At 45.7% G+C, this 12,532-nt stretch overlaps 2 protein-coding genes across 5 annotated transcripts in view; both read right to left on the bottom strand.

Annotated features, from left to right (window-relative positions):
* Positions 1–12,532, bottom strand: part of LOC129604569 (uncharacterized) — a 239,458-nt gene that overhangs the window by 13,337 nt on the left and 213,589 nt on the right. The gene's annotated exons all lie outside the window — the stretch shown is intronic.
* The window catches only part of LOC114850794 (zinc finger protein OZF-like), a 46,885-nt gene that overhangs the window by 20,897 nt on the left and 13,456 nt on the right, over positions 1–12,532 (bottom strand). For 2 of the 3 annotated variants that reach the window (XM_055511485.1, XM_029142386.2), the window contains one exon: positions 1,965–4,611. The exons of the other annotated variant lie outside the window; for it this stretch is intronic. In XM_055511485.1, the coding sequence (XP_055367460.1) occupies positions 3,364–4,611 (1,248 nt within the window). In that variant the 3' untranslated portion in view covers positions 1,965–3,363. Of the gene's footprint in view, positions 1–1,964; positions 4,612–12,532 lie in introns of those variants that run through there. 3 annotated transcript variants of the gene reach the window in all.

Below are 12,532 nucleotides of genomic sequence, written 5' to 3'. Positions count from 1 at the left end.
TCGTTGATCCTGACCAAAAAGAGTTTACACTTGAATGTCAAAAAGATTATTCAGGATGGGTAACGGGAAAAGCAAACCTGCCACCATGGAGGGTGACTCCAAGTACATGGAGAAATTTTCACCCCATTTTCAACATCAGGAAAAAGGAACATGAGAAACTAGAGAAATACCAAGGGCTCAGAGAAGAACTGGAGAAGGCTTGGAAGGTGAAGGCCACAGTGTGGTGATCGGAGCACCGGGGGCAGTGACCCCCAAACTGGGGGAGTGGCCACAACAGATCCCTGGAAATACATCCAACATCTCTGTCCAGAAAAGTGCAGTCCTAGGAACAGCAAGGATACTGCGCAGAACCCTCAAGCTCCCTAGCCTCTGGTAGAGGACCCGAGCTTGGAAAGTGGATGAGACCACCCGTGGAGGGTGAGAAGGGGTTTTTTTTGTTTTATATATATATATACTTGCCAGTTGATGGTTAATGAGAAATGAATGAAAGGCCTGGGCTGAAGGACAGCACAGAGGCACTGATCCTGGCTGCGCAGGAGCAGGCCCTGAGCACCAGAGCCATAGAGGCCCAGATCTACCACACCAGACAAGACCCAAGGTGTAGACTGTGCAAAGAGGTCTACACCTTGGGTCTTGTATTGTCCAGTCTCTTCCAATCAAACAAAAAGGTGTAACTTACATTTTACAGTAATTGTCATCCAAACTGTAGCCATGGTTTATTATTAAAAACCTCCCTCTAAAGTACACAGTTATATTGACAACATGACTAAGTAATTTGACTGTCTTGTTTGTTGACAATGACACAAGGACTTGACTTGGCTTTCTGATGGCACTGACATGTTCAGTGACATAAAAACTTAGATTTGAGAGATGAACTAAAGATTTTGAGCAACTTACAGGTTTAGTAAGTGTTTTGCTGTTTGTACAAATTGTTTTCAGAAATGCACACACATATTTGCAAACTTCAATCCTGATCTGAGAATCGTACTCAAGTGACAGTTCCTCCTGATGGTCCCTAAAACCCAGCTAAAGACTTGGGGGTATCTGTTGTTTCAGGTTGTAGCTTCTAGACTGTAGAATGCCTTGACCCTGTCAGCACGCATGACGCAATGTTGATGGTTTTTAAAAAACAGCTAAAGACACACTTATTTGACAGGCTTTTAGGTTTTAACTATTTTATGATGCTGTATTGCTGTATTATTACTGTGGTATTTGAATGGTATTTGAAAGCACAAATAGTCATATTTTGAGTTTCTGTTCAGCTTTATTTTCGGCTTTATTTTGTAGTCATTTCTGGTTTTTGTTTCTCTATGCTCCATGTCACCTTTACTATGCATCACCTGACCACCCACCTGTTCCTCATCACATAATCAATCAGTGTATTTAGTCACCAGTACTCATTTACTGAGCCTTTTGTGAAACGTCTTTACCTGTACCTTAGCTGAGCCTGACTGATCTGTTGCCGACCTGAAAGAACTGTGAACACTGCCTTAGCCTGCTAACTACCTGTGGCTCTGCCAAACACTTACCTGTGTGATGAACCCTGCTTGTGTACTGACTAAGGTTCTACGATTAAACCTGATTCTCTATTATCTCACTGCCTCCGAGCTGTGCACGTGGGTCTGCCATATCCGCACTTCTAACACAAAGTTTTGTTTTTTTATCAAACTGTCCTTTCATGCTATGCAGTTTACATTTTTTTTGTTGGAACACGACTGCCTTTCTACAGTAGTTGTGGGGTCATGTGCTTTAGGCTGCAGATCTCTGAATTATACCATAGAGTTCTTCAGAGGAGGAGCCACAAGGCCTAAAATTGTATGCAGAGAACCTGCAGCATCATCTACAAGACCAACCGAACCACCAAGCCAAGATATGTCATAATAAGTATAAATCTATAGTAAGATATCAGGTTTAAAAGTTAATTAAGTAATTAATTAAGTTAAGTATTCAACTCTCACACACTCTTTCAACACACTTTTGTTTTTGTTTTAATCACACTGTAAATGTATTCGAACAGAGACAACACATTTTCACCATAAACATGTATAGGGGACACCTGTTTGCATAATAGTAATAATGAAATAAAACATGAAAACAATATTTAATTCGTCATGAGGACACTACTTAACAGTGGAGACGCATCACTCCAGTGATGCTGCTGCTGCTGCTGCTGATTGTTATGGAAAAAATAGCACAGAGCCTCTGATCATTGAAAAGAGTAGAATTCAAAAAGTTGTCTTTATCAACATTATTTCTGCAGTTACAGGGAGGAGAAGCAAAGTTAATGCACACACATAGTGTTCATCGAGGATGCTTTGAAATGTATGTCTCTGCTCCTAGCACTACGCGCATGCCCATTCTGTGCTTTACCTAAACATCTCCCAACAGGGTTACGTTTACTATCTACTGTATAGGCTAAACTGCTGACATTTCTATTTGGGCTCAGCTATGCATTCTTCAGAGAGAACAGGAACCTTAGCATCGTATTTAAAGTACATTTAACAAACGACTGCCTGCTTTTCACCCACAGACAAAATACTGTATGTCCAAGTGTAGAGATAACAGGAAACCTAAGCAGCTGTCTCTCTGTCAAATGCAAAGGTGAAAACTGATGTATTTCATATATTACTTATGGATGGGCATGCACAGTAAAGCATACAGTATATAATTATGCTGAGTATATAAAATAATAAATATTTTAAAGTAACTCATTATAAATGTAAAATTTCTATTACAATGATTTTAATGTGCAGGACTCTTCTTGTTCATATTTTGATACATGACTTTGAGTCAGTAGCAACTGCTGAAATACATCAGATTGACAGAATATAGCAAATGTCTTTGACAGAACCATACGGATGTTCTATACAAAACCTGTATTAATGTAGAGGGAGCGATAGGTAAACCACTTTACTTCTGTTAAACCGCAAGTCAAAAGTAATGTCATCTGGTCATTAAATCAATATCAGGTCATTTTTATTAACAATTAGGAGAAAAATGGATGGATGGATGGATGGATGGATGGATGGATGGATGGATGGAGAGAGAGAGAGAGAGAGAGAGAGAGAGAGAGAGAGAGAGAGAGAGAGAGAGAGAGAGAGAGAGAGAGAGAGACTGTTGGTAAGACTTCTGTCCACCCTAATCCTGATGTTCTGTGACGTCTGATGTTTCGGGATGATGCAAAGACTTGTGTGAATTTGCTGGTACTTTGTTAGGTTTCAACAGCTTCAATATGAATTTGGTCTTTCTCTAGTGTAAATACATGGATATTCATTTAGCTTGGAAGAAGAAGTGAATTTGGTTCCACACTCATCACACTAGATAGTTTTCTCTCCAATGTAACTATGTTAGCGTGTCAGTAACCTACGGAGTTAAGAGAGTGCTTTTCGACAGTTTACATGACTTGAGAGTCTCTCTGGTGTGAACACGTTGGTGTCTAAGTAAATTACTCAGTTCAGAGAACTTTTTATTACACTGTTCACACCAATAAGGCTTCTCCCCAGTGTGAACACGTTGGTGTGACACTAAACCACTGAGCTGAGAGAACAGTTTTCCACACTTTTCACAGAAGTGAGGTTTCTCTCCAGTGTGTCTCTGTTGGTGTGACAGTAAGTTACTTAGATCAGAATCCGCTCTACCACACTGTTGACAAAAGTGAGGTTTCTCTCCAGTGTGAACACGTTGGTGTGTCAGCAAACTACATCTGTGAGAGAATGATTTTCCACACTGTGAACATAAGTGATGTTTCTCTCCAGTGTGAATAAGTTGGTGTCTCAATAAGTGACTGAGCTGAGCAAATGATACACCACACTGCACACACGAGTGAGGTTTCTCTCCAGTGTGAACACGTTTGTGTCTCAGTAAGCTACTGTGGTCCGAGAAAGATATTCCACAAAGTTTACAACAGTGAGGTTTTTCTCCAGTGTGAATACGTTGGTGTGTTATTAAATTACTGAGGAGAGAGAATCCCTTACCACACTGTGCACAAGAGTGAGGTTTCTCTCCAGTGTGAACGTGTTGGTGTCTCAGTAAGTGACTAACCTCAGAGAACGATTTACCACACTGTTGACATGAGTGAGGTTTCTCTCCAGTGTGAACACGATGGTGTCTCTGTAAGTGACCAAGCTGAGAGAACAATTTACCACAGAATTTACATGAGTGAGGTTTCTCTCCCGTGTGAATACGTTGGTGTGCCACTAAGTTGCTGAGAAGAGAGAATGATTTACTACACTGTTCACATGAATGAGGTTTCTCTCCACTGTGAACACGTTGGTGTCTCAGTAAAGCACTAAGATGGGGAAATGCTCTTCCACACTCTGCACATGAGTGATGTTTCTCCCTAGTGTGATCATTACAGTGGATCTTCAAATCCTTTGACCTGTGGACAGCTGCTCCACATTCATTGCAGGTGTACAGTCTTTTTCCTGTATGGATTTTGTGATGGGTCTTTCGGCCACTTCTTGCAGTAAAGGTTTTGCCACACTGGTCACAGCTGTATGGTTTTGCTCCAGAGTGAATCTTCTCATGTTTCTTTAGCTCTGATGATCTGGTGAAGGCTTGGTCACATTGCTGACAGGAATGTAGCCTCAAAGTCCTTCTTCTTTTGAGTTTCTAAAGTGATATAGTGATAGAGATATAGTGACAAATAAAGAAGCGAAAATAAATTTCATAATTGCAGAAATAGTCACAATACCAACAGCAAGGTTTTCCAGTCCAATAATCTGTTACGTTACATTCCCCTGTTACATTAAGTACTGGTGGTTGTTGCACTGTGTGTAACATGAAGATGACAATAACCTGAATCTCTGTGTTTGAAATCAATTTCGTGGACACCAACCCCCGTACATCCGCCTGCAGAACTGACCAGCGATGAAATGTATAGCCAGCTGTCGCTGCTGGTTGTCTAGGTAGTGTGCAGAAAATGATATGGGCTTTGTGGCTAATTGGAGCAGTTCAGTTACAGAACAATGCAACAGTAAGTTAATAAAGTATGGTTTATTAAATATCAGATGTCTCGTCATTAAATGACTTGATAAGTGACCATCACACAGATTTGTTTTGTCTCACTAAAACCTGGTTGCAGCAGGCTGAATATGTTAGTTTAAATGAGTTGACTCCAATGCGCCACATCAACTATCATGTTGCTAAAGGTACAGGTCGAGGTGGAGGAGTATCAGCAATTTATAACTCAGATTTACTTATTACCTCTAAACATAGTTCTAATTTATTTGAGAGCCTCACCCTGAGCCTTTCTCACCCAGACTCTAAAACTCAAAAGAGTTTAGTTTAGGCATAATTACTGAATGGGTCACTAGGCAGCAGTGGTGGTTCATGCAGACGAAGGTAGTGGAAATAAATGCAAAGTAACCGAGAAGAAGATTGTTAGAGTTTGCGAGTAAAGTAATGTAACTCTTTGGTTGCCGTTCAAAAAGTAGTAAATGTTTCAAATGCCTGATTCCTGACATCATTTTGATGAAGTATCGACTAAGTTTCCCAACAAGCTCCATGGTATAACTCAGAGATTTGCAGCTTAAAGCACAGGACCCAAAGCTCATGACCAAAGGTGAGGGTAGGAACATAGATTGACCGGTAAATTGAGAGCTTTGCCTTTCAGCTCAGCTCCCTCTTCACCACAATGAACTGGTACACCGACCACATTACTGCAGCCGCCGCACCGATCCGTCTGTCAAACTCACACTCCTTCCTTCCCTCACTCGTGAACAAGACCCCAAGATACTTAAACTCCTCCTCTTGGGGCAGGAACTCTCCTCCAACCTGGAGAGAGGAAACCACCTTTTTCCGGTTGAGAACCATGGCCTTAGATTTGGAGGAACTGATTCTCATTTCAGCCGCTTCACACTCAGCTGCAAACCCCACCTGGGCACGCTGAAGGTCCTGGCCCGATGAAGCCAGCTGAAGCTGAGAAGTGTGATCCACCTATAGTTGGAACACACTCTCTTGTCCCCCTTTTTGTGAATAGGGACAACCACCCCAGTTGTCCAGTCCAGAGGAATTGTCCCCCTCATCCACGTGATGTTGCAGAGGCATATCACCCAAGACAGCCCACGACACCCAGAGACTTGTACTCAGGACGGATCTCATCAACCCCCGCTGCCCTGCCACCGATAAGCTTACAAACTACCTCAGTGACCTCAGCCTGGGTGATGGGCGAGTCCACCTCTCCCAGAGATGTGAATTAAGGATCTCTCTGACAGAGGGTTCGGCAAGACGTTCCCATCAGACCCTCACATACATTTGGGTCTGCCAAGTCATTCCAGCCTCAACTCACCAGCTGGTGATCAGCTGTCAGTGACAGTTCAGCACCTCTCTTCACCTGAGTGTCGAAAACATATGGCTGAAGCTCAGGTGAAACAACAACAAAGTCTATCATCGACCTCCGGCCTAGGATGTCCTGGTGCCATGTGCACTGATGGACACCTTTATTTTTGAACATGGTGTTTGTTATGGCCAAACTGTGCCTAGAACAGAAGTCCAATAACATAACACCATTTGGGTTCAGATGAGGGAGGCCGTTCCTCTTGCCCACGTGTGCATTGAAATCTTGCAGAAGACTGATGGGGTCCCCAGTTGGAGGGGTTTTCCAACACTCCCTTCAGAGACCCCAAGAAGGCCGTAAGCCCGTTTGACCTATCCCCCACCCGAAAGCGCAGGGAAGCAACCCTTTCGTCCATGGGGGAAAACTCCAACACATGGCGGCTAAGCTGGGGAGCTATGAGCAAGCCCACCCCAGCCCGCCGCCTCTCGCCACAGGCAACTCCAGAATAAAATAAGGTCCAGCTCCTCTCAAGGAGTTGGGTTCCAGAGCCCAGGCTATGTATGGGGGTGAGCCTGACTATTTCTAGCCGGTACCGCTCGACCTCCTGCACAAGCTCAGGCTTCTTCCCCCTCAGTGACATACCATTCCATGTCCCAATAGCCAGATTGGTTATCCAGGGATTGGGTCACCTAGGCTCCCGCCTTCGACTGCTGCCCAATCCACTATACACTGGTCCCCTACGGCTCCTCCTGTGGATGATGGGTTCACAAACCCCCTATGAATGGAAGACCAGCAAGGACTGAGACGTCATCCGGTATGGCGCAGCCGGGGGCCCCACCCTGGAGCCAGGCCCGGGGTGGTGGCCGGGCCTATTACCACTGGGGCACACCCCAAAGGAGCGACATGGGACCGTCCTCAGGTGGATCCAGTTTGTTCATGTTCAACAACAAATCCTCCATATGCTCAACTTTCTTTAACTAAAGTCCAAAGAGAGACACTACTGAGTCAGATAGTTACTTTGAATGGCATAATATTAGCTTCAGATTCAACTGTGAGGAACCTTGGGGTCTTCTTTGACCAGGAGCTCTCTTTTACATCATACATTATACCAATCCCCAGAACCACCTACCTTCATCATAGAAATACAGCTAAAATTAGAAGCATCCTCTCTTTGACCGATGGAGAGAAACTGATCCTCATAATTCCTTATGCTTCCAGCAAAACGCTTCGTTCTCAGCTCTGGGCTACTTATGATTTCTAGAGTGTTTAAATGTAGAATGGGAGGCAGAGTCTTTAGCTACCAAGCTCCTCTCTTGTGGAGCCAGCTCCCTCTTTCAGGTTTGAGAAGCCAATACACTCTCCACCTTTAAGATCAGGCTTAAAACCTTCCTTTTTGATTAAGCTTATATTTAGAGATAGTTTGGGTCACTGGCAATCTTTGCTAGTCACAGGAACCTGTCTCTTAATTAGACTATTAACTGTTATAGACATAGCCTGCTTGGGGAACTTAATTTATACACTCAGTTCCTCGGTTTCCTTCCATCACCTTTCCTTTCCATTTCTTCAATTTATTAACCTCCCATCATTTTTTCATATTAAGTAACCTTGTCTCTTTCTCTACAATCTCCTTCCACACTCACCTACTGTCCTCACCTACAGGTATCATCTGACTCAGGGCTTTGTGTCCATCATGGGCAGCTGGGGTTCCAACCATCCTGCCTGTTACCAGTCTCTGGTCCAACCATTCTACCGTTGTTGCTTGTTGTTGTTGCTGTGCTTTTCCCTCTGTCTATCCCTTCACCCCAACCGGTAGAGGCAGATGGCTGCCCTCATGGCAGCCCTAATTCAGCCTGGTTCTGCTGGAGGTTTTTTGAGGGAGGGAGTTTTTCCTCTCTACTGTTGCTCAAAAATTAGCCTGCTGTGTGTGGGATTTGTTGGGTTTAGTTGCGTAAGGTCTTATACTTTACCTTTTAAGGTGCCTTAAGATAACCTTGTTGTGATTTGGCACTATATAAATAAAATTAAATGTGTATTGAAATTGAACCGTATGTCTTTGTCTGTATCATGTACTGTAGTAAAGGTGCTCCACAGGGGACAGTCCTGTCTTCCTTCCTCTTAACTGTGTTTACCTCAGACATCAGGTACAACTCAGATTCCGGTCGTCTCCATGCCTTCTCTGACAAATCTTTTTGTAAATGTAGGATGTATCCAAGGTGGTGACATCATGGCTTTGTTGACTGGTGTGGACAGAACCATCTTCAACTAAACAACAAAACTAATGAGGCGGTGATAGACTGTGGGAAATCTGGACTGGAAAATACCCTTTAATTAACATCTGCAGCACCATGCTGAGGATGTTCTGAGTCTGTGGTGGCCAGTGTAGTGTTTTACGCTCTGGGAGTGGAGCTGGACCCCCTAAGTGCTGTTGCTGAGAGGAGGATGCTGGTCAAACTCCTCTCTATCCTAGACAACACCTCCCACCCCCCACAGTCTGCTGGCTGGACAGAGGAGCACCTTCAGCCAAAGGTTGATCAGTATTAAGTGAAAGATAATAAAGACCACTTTCGATCAACTCAGGTTTTGACAGCTCTAGGTCAATGGTCACTTGATCTTTTCACCGTTGAACTTGCCATGTCAGAGTGCACTTGATCTTAAACCCTGAATGTCAGAGTGCACTTGATCTTTTCACCGTTGAACTTGCCATGTCAGAGTGCACCTGTTCTTTGACCCCGTGTGTCAAAGTGCACCTGTTCTTTAACAGTCATAGGTCCGTTGATCTTCCATCCTCCGCGTCAAATGGGCGTTGTGATCATCAGAATGCAACTGTTGTGTGACACGTCCTCTATCAGCCGCCTCCTCGAGCGTACGGCTTTAAAGACGTTGCTATGAGGGGGTTTTGTAGTGATCAGAAATTGTCGTGTGTGGGCGAAAAACAGGAAAATGGCAGATTCTCCAGCGGTAGAGGATTCTGACAGCATCATCAGCAGCGTGAACATTGGGGTTGCGGTGGAGAATCGGTTTCAGCGCGGAGCTCCTAAGATAACAAAGTTGCGGTTGTGCAGAGTGCAGAGAGCACTTCCCGCGTCTCTCAAGGGCGAGCTTAAGCTAGCGTCGCGCTCTCTCAGTGTTTTGCTACCCCACGGGGGAGTTGCGTCTTTACCAGCTCAAAGTCAGAGATGTTTTCTCCCCCGACACTGTAACGATGCCCGTCACTGCAAATGACTGGAGTGTTTTGCACGGCATAGTAGCGGGGTATCTGAGTGAGCTTTTTGAAAGAATGGACGAGGATGAATCTGACGAGGAAGATGAGCCCGTTGAGAAGAGGATGCGAGCGGTGCCGGATACCGAGGAGCAGAGTCTGAGCGACGCTATGGGAGTGTTCGACATGGAGGACCCCGACCCGAAAATAATACTAAAGTTTGTCTGGGAAACCAGCGGCTCCGCCAGCGACCATTGATACTACAGAGTGAGCATACACGCCCCCAGAGGCGCCGACTGTCGGCTGCTCGTAGCCCGCTTCAACACCGGATGTGGGGTTTTGCAGCAAATTATGAATGTATCCTGCAGAGAGCGGCTGAAAATATTTGGTGAATGGGGAACCTCGATTGCGCAGTTGTTTTGAATGAGCCAGGATTATAAGGAGTTGATTGTAGTTAGAAAAGCCCTCTTCCCCTAGACACACCAACCCCTCCCCCTCTCATCTCCGAGGATAAATAGAGACCCTCTGCTCCAGGCCTCAGCAAGCAATCAACCAAGCAAGCAACCGGGCAAGCATGGCTTCTCTGCAACTCACGCCTCCACCTTCCCCGACCCAGTCGATGGATAGCGCCTGCTACGACGGGGCTGACGACGGTGACACCGCTTCCACATCAACGCTGATCAGCGACCGGCCCTCAATGGAACTGGGCTCAGACGGGTGCAGCGTTCATGACAGCGAGGAGGAGGAGATGGACGTGGGAACCGCGTCCCCTGGATCGATCACGCCGGTGCGGTGCGTGGGCCTCCATCCCGCCCCGGAGGAGGAGAGCGGGGATAAGCTGCACGGGCCTCCGCTGAATTTGTAAAAAAGACTACTCATTACTACAGAAGCGACTGAATAACCTTATAACAACGTAAAAAGCGTGCTGGGTGTTCAGAGTTGAGGTTTTTGGCGAGGAGAGAAGATGCCTCCTAAACTTGAAAACCTGATGAAGAAAATTTATTACAACCCTTCTCATCCGGGCAGTTATGGTGGTGTGGCTCCTTTACACAGAGCTGTAGAACGGAATTCTGGCAAGAAAATTAGTATGGATCGCATCGAAGAGTTATTAGCAAAACAAGACACGTACACGCTAAAAATGTTTTCGAGATGTTATAACCTTAGTCTATAGTTGTTTTTCTCTATAGTTTCTTTTTCTTCTGTCGGCCCACCAGTGGAATGTCGGGCGGTGAGCCGCTCTTTACACTAGAGGCCAGGACACCCCCGCGCTTATACTCGTGCAGGAGCTACCTGGCATGTTTGTTAGGAACGCTGGATAGCGGTATGTTTATTCTGGACAGGGTTTGCAGAAAAGAGTCCCACCCCGCTAGTTTGTCAGAACCTTTGTGCGTGGAGCTTAAATGTTTAATCAGATCCATAATGTGCGAGCCCTTCACGGGCTTGTCGTTGAAGACAAACTCTCCCGAGACGTTCCAGCTCCCCGGGCCCCCGGAAGCCACCATCTTTTCCAAAATGTAACCCGCCTTCTTTTGAAAACGAGGGTTAACGCCCATCACAACATCCCACACAATTTCATCAGGGGACGACTAATGTGAGTCAGGCAATGTGAGTCAGGGGTTTCTCGCGAGAGGATCCTCTCGCGAGAAACCCACTGATGAAATTGTGTGGGATGTTGTGATGGGCGTTAACCCTCGTTTTCAAAAGAAGGGTCAGCCGTCAGCCGGCTCCGCCTCCTTTGGCAGAGACAGCACAATCTCGCGAGAGGCAGCCCTCTTTTGCTTTTCCAAATTAAAGTAGCGATGTAACAGGAGAGTGTATTTTTAAATTTTTTCGTCGGGGGCTAAATTTTTCTGCTCTAAAACGACTCTCATTTGCTCGTCCAAGTCGCCCTCTGCCCTGTCTCTGATGTCACCGCCGCCCCCTCCGGCTGTTGCTGGGAGACCAGATAAATTTTTCTGGAGGCCATCTAGAGGCCATCCCAGCATCTATCTGAAACCGCTTAGCAAGGGGTCAGTATCAGGCCGCTCACCAGCTGACCCAGGATCAGTAGCGCGGCCGTGAGCAGCGGAAACAGAAACCCAAGCGGTGCGTTTATCGGCCAGGATTCGGAGGCTGCGTCGCTGTCGTTTCAGCTTGTTGTACTGATTGCTGGACAGCGCGATGTTGCCTATGAGGAGGTTAAATGCTAGCTCGCAGATGGTTTTAACCAGATTGGGCAAGCAGGCGGCCAATAGCGCTCGGCGCTGCCTCGGTGGGCTGGAAACCAGTACTTTCAGGAGTGGGAGGTTCCTCCTGATACGTTCAGACATGGCGTCTTCCGGGTAGATAGACGCAGGCGCTCGTGTGGCAGCACACCCGTCCTCAGCCTAAACTTGTCTGGGCAGTCGGCCGTCAGGTCAACCAGTAAATACCCGTGCGGCTGCCTGGTGGCGTCTTCAAAACTTTCCATAAAATACGCCTTCTGCCCCGGAAATATCTGCTGAGCCAGCGTCGCCGTTTGCAGTTTATCGCGGGGATTTTTAAATAAAATAATGTGTGTGCTGTTTAGACTCAGCGTTCGCCCATGTTTATCCCTTTGAAAAACATTTTGAGTTAAAAACATGATGGACATGTTTCGATGATGTCTGTATTGGGTAAAGATTTTAACCACTTCAGGGTGCTCCAGAGCTTGAAACAACACATCGTCCAAAATGATTAAATGACTCTGCCCTCGCGGAAACAGCGTCTCGTCGTTGAAAGAATCAAGCAGTCCTTCCACAAATTTTATTCCTTTATTCATCCTCCGCAATTCCTCGTACATGGGTTGAAAAGACGTATATATCCACACAATGTTATCAGGCACATTATCAGTTACATGTTTACAATTCTCCAAAAAACTTTTCACAAAAAACGTTTTACCCGCGCCACTAAGCCCCGCTATAAGGCAGGAGAACGGGGCTTTCAAGCCCGGGACAAATCCCTCCTCCACCTCCTGGCACTAATAACCAAAAGGCACGCTGGACCCTCCAGGAAGCAGTCGGCGCTTGTAAACACCACTCTAAATGCCTTGTCGACCG

Source organism: Betta splendens, chromosome 9 (assembly GCF_900634795.4).
Source record: "Betta splendens chromosome 9, fBetSpl5.4, whole genome shotgun sequence".
NCBI classification, from domain to species: Eukaryota; Metazoa; Chordata; class Actinopteri; order Anabantiformes; family Osphronemidae; genus Betta; species Betta splendens.
Note: the sequence above shows the minus strand (reverse complement) of the source record. Positions and strands in the feature narration are given on the sequence as shown.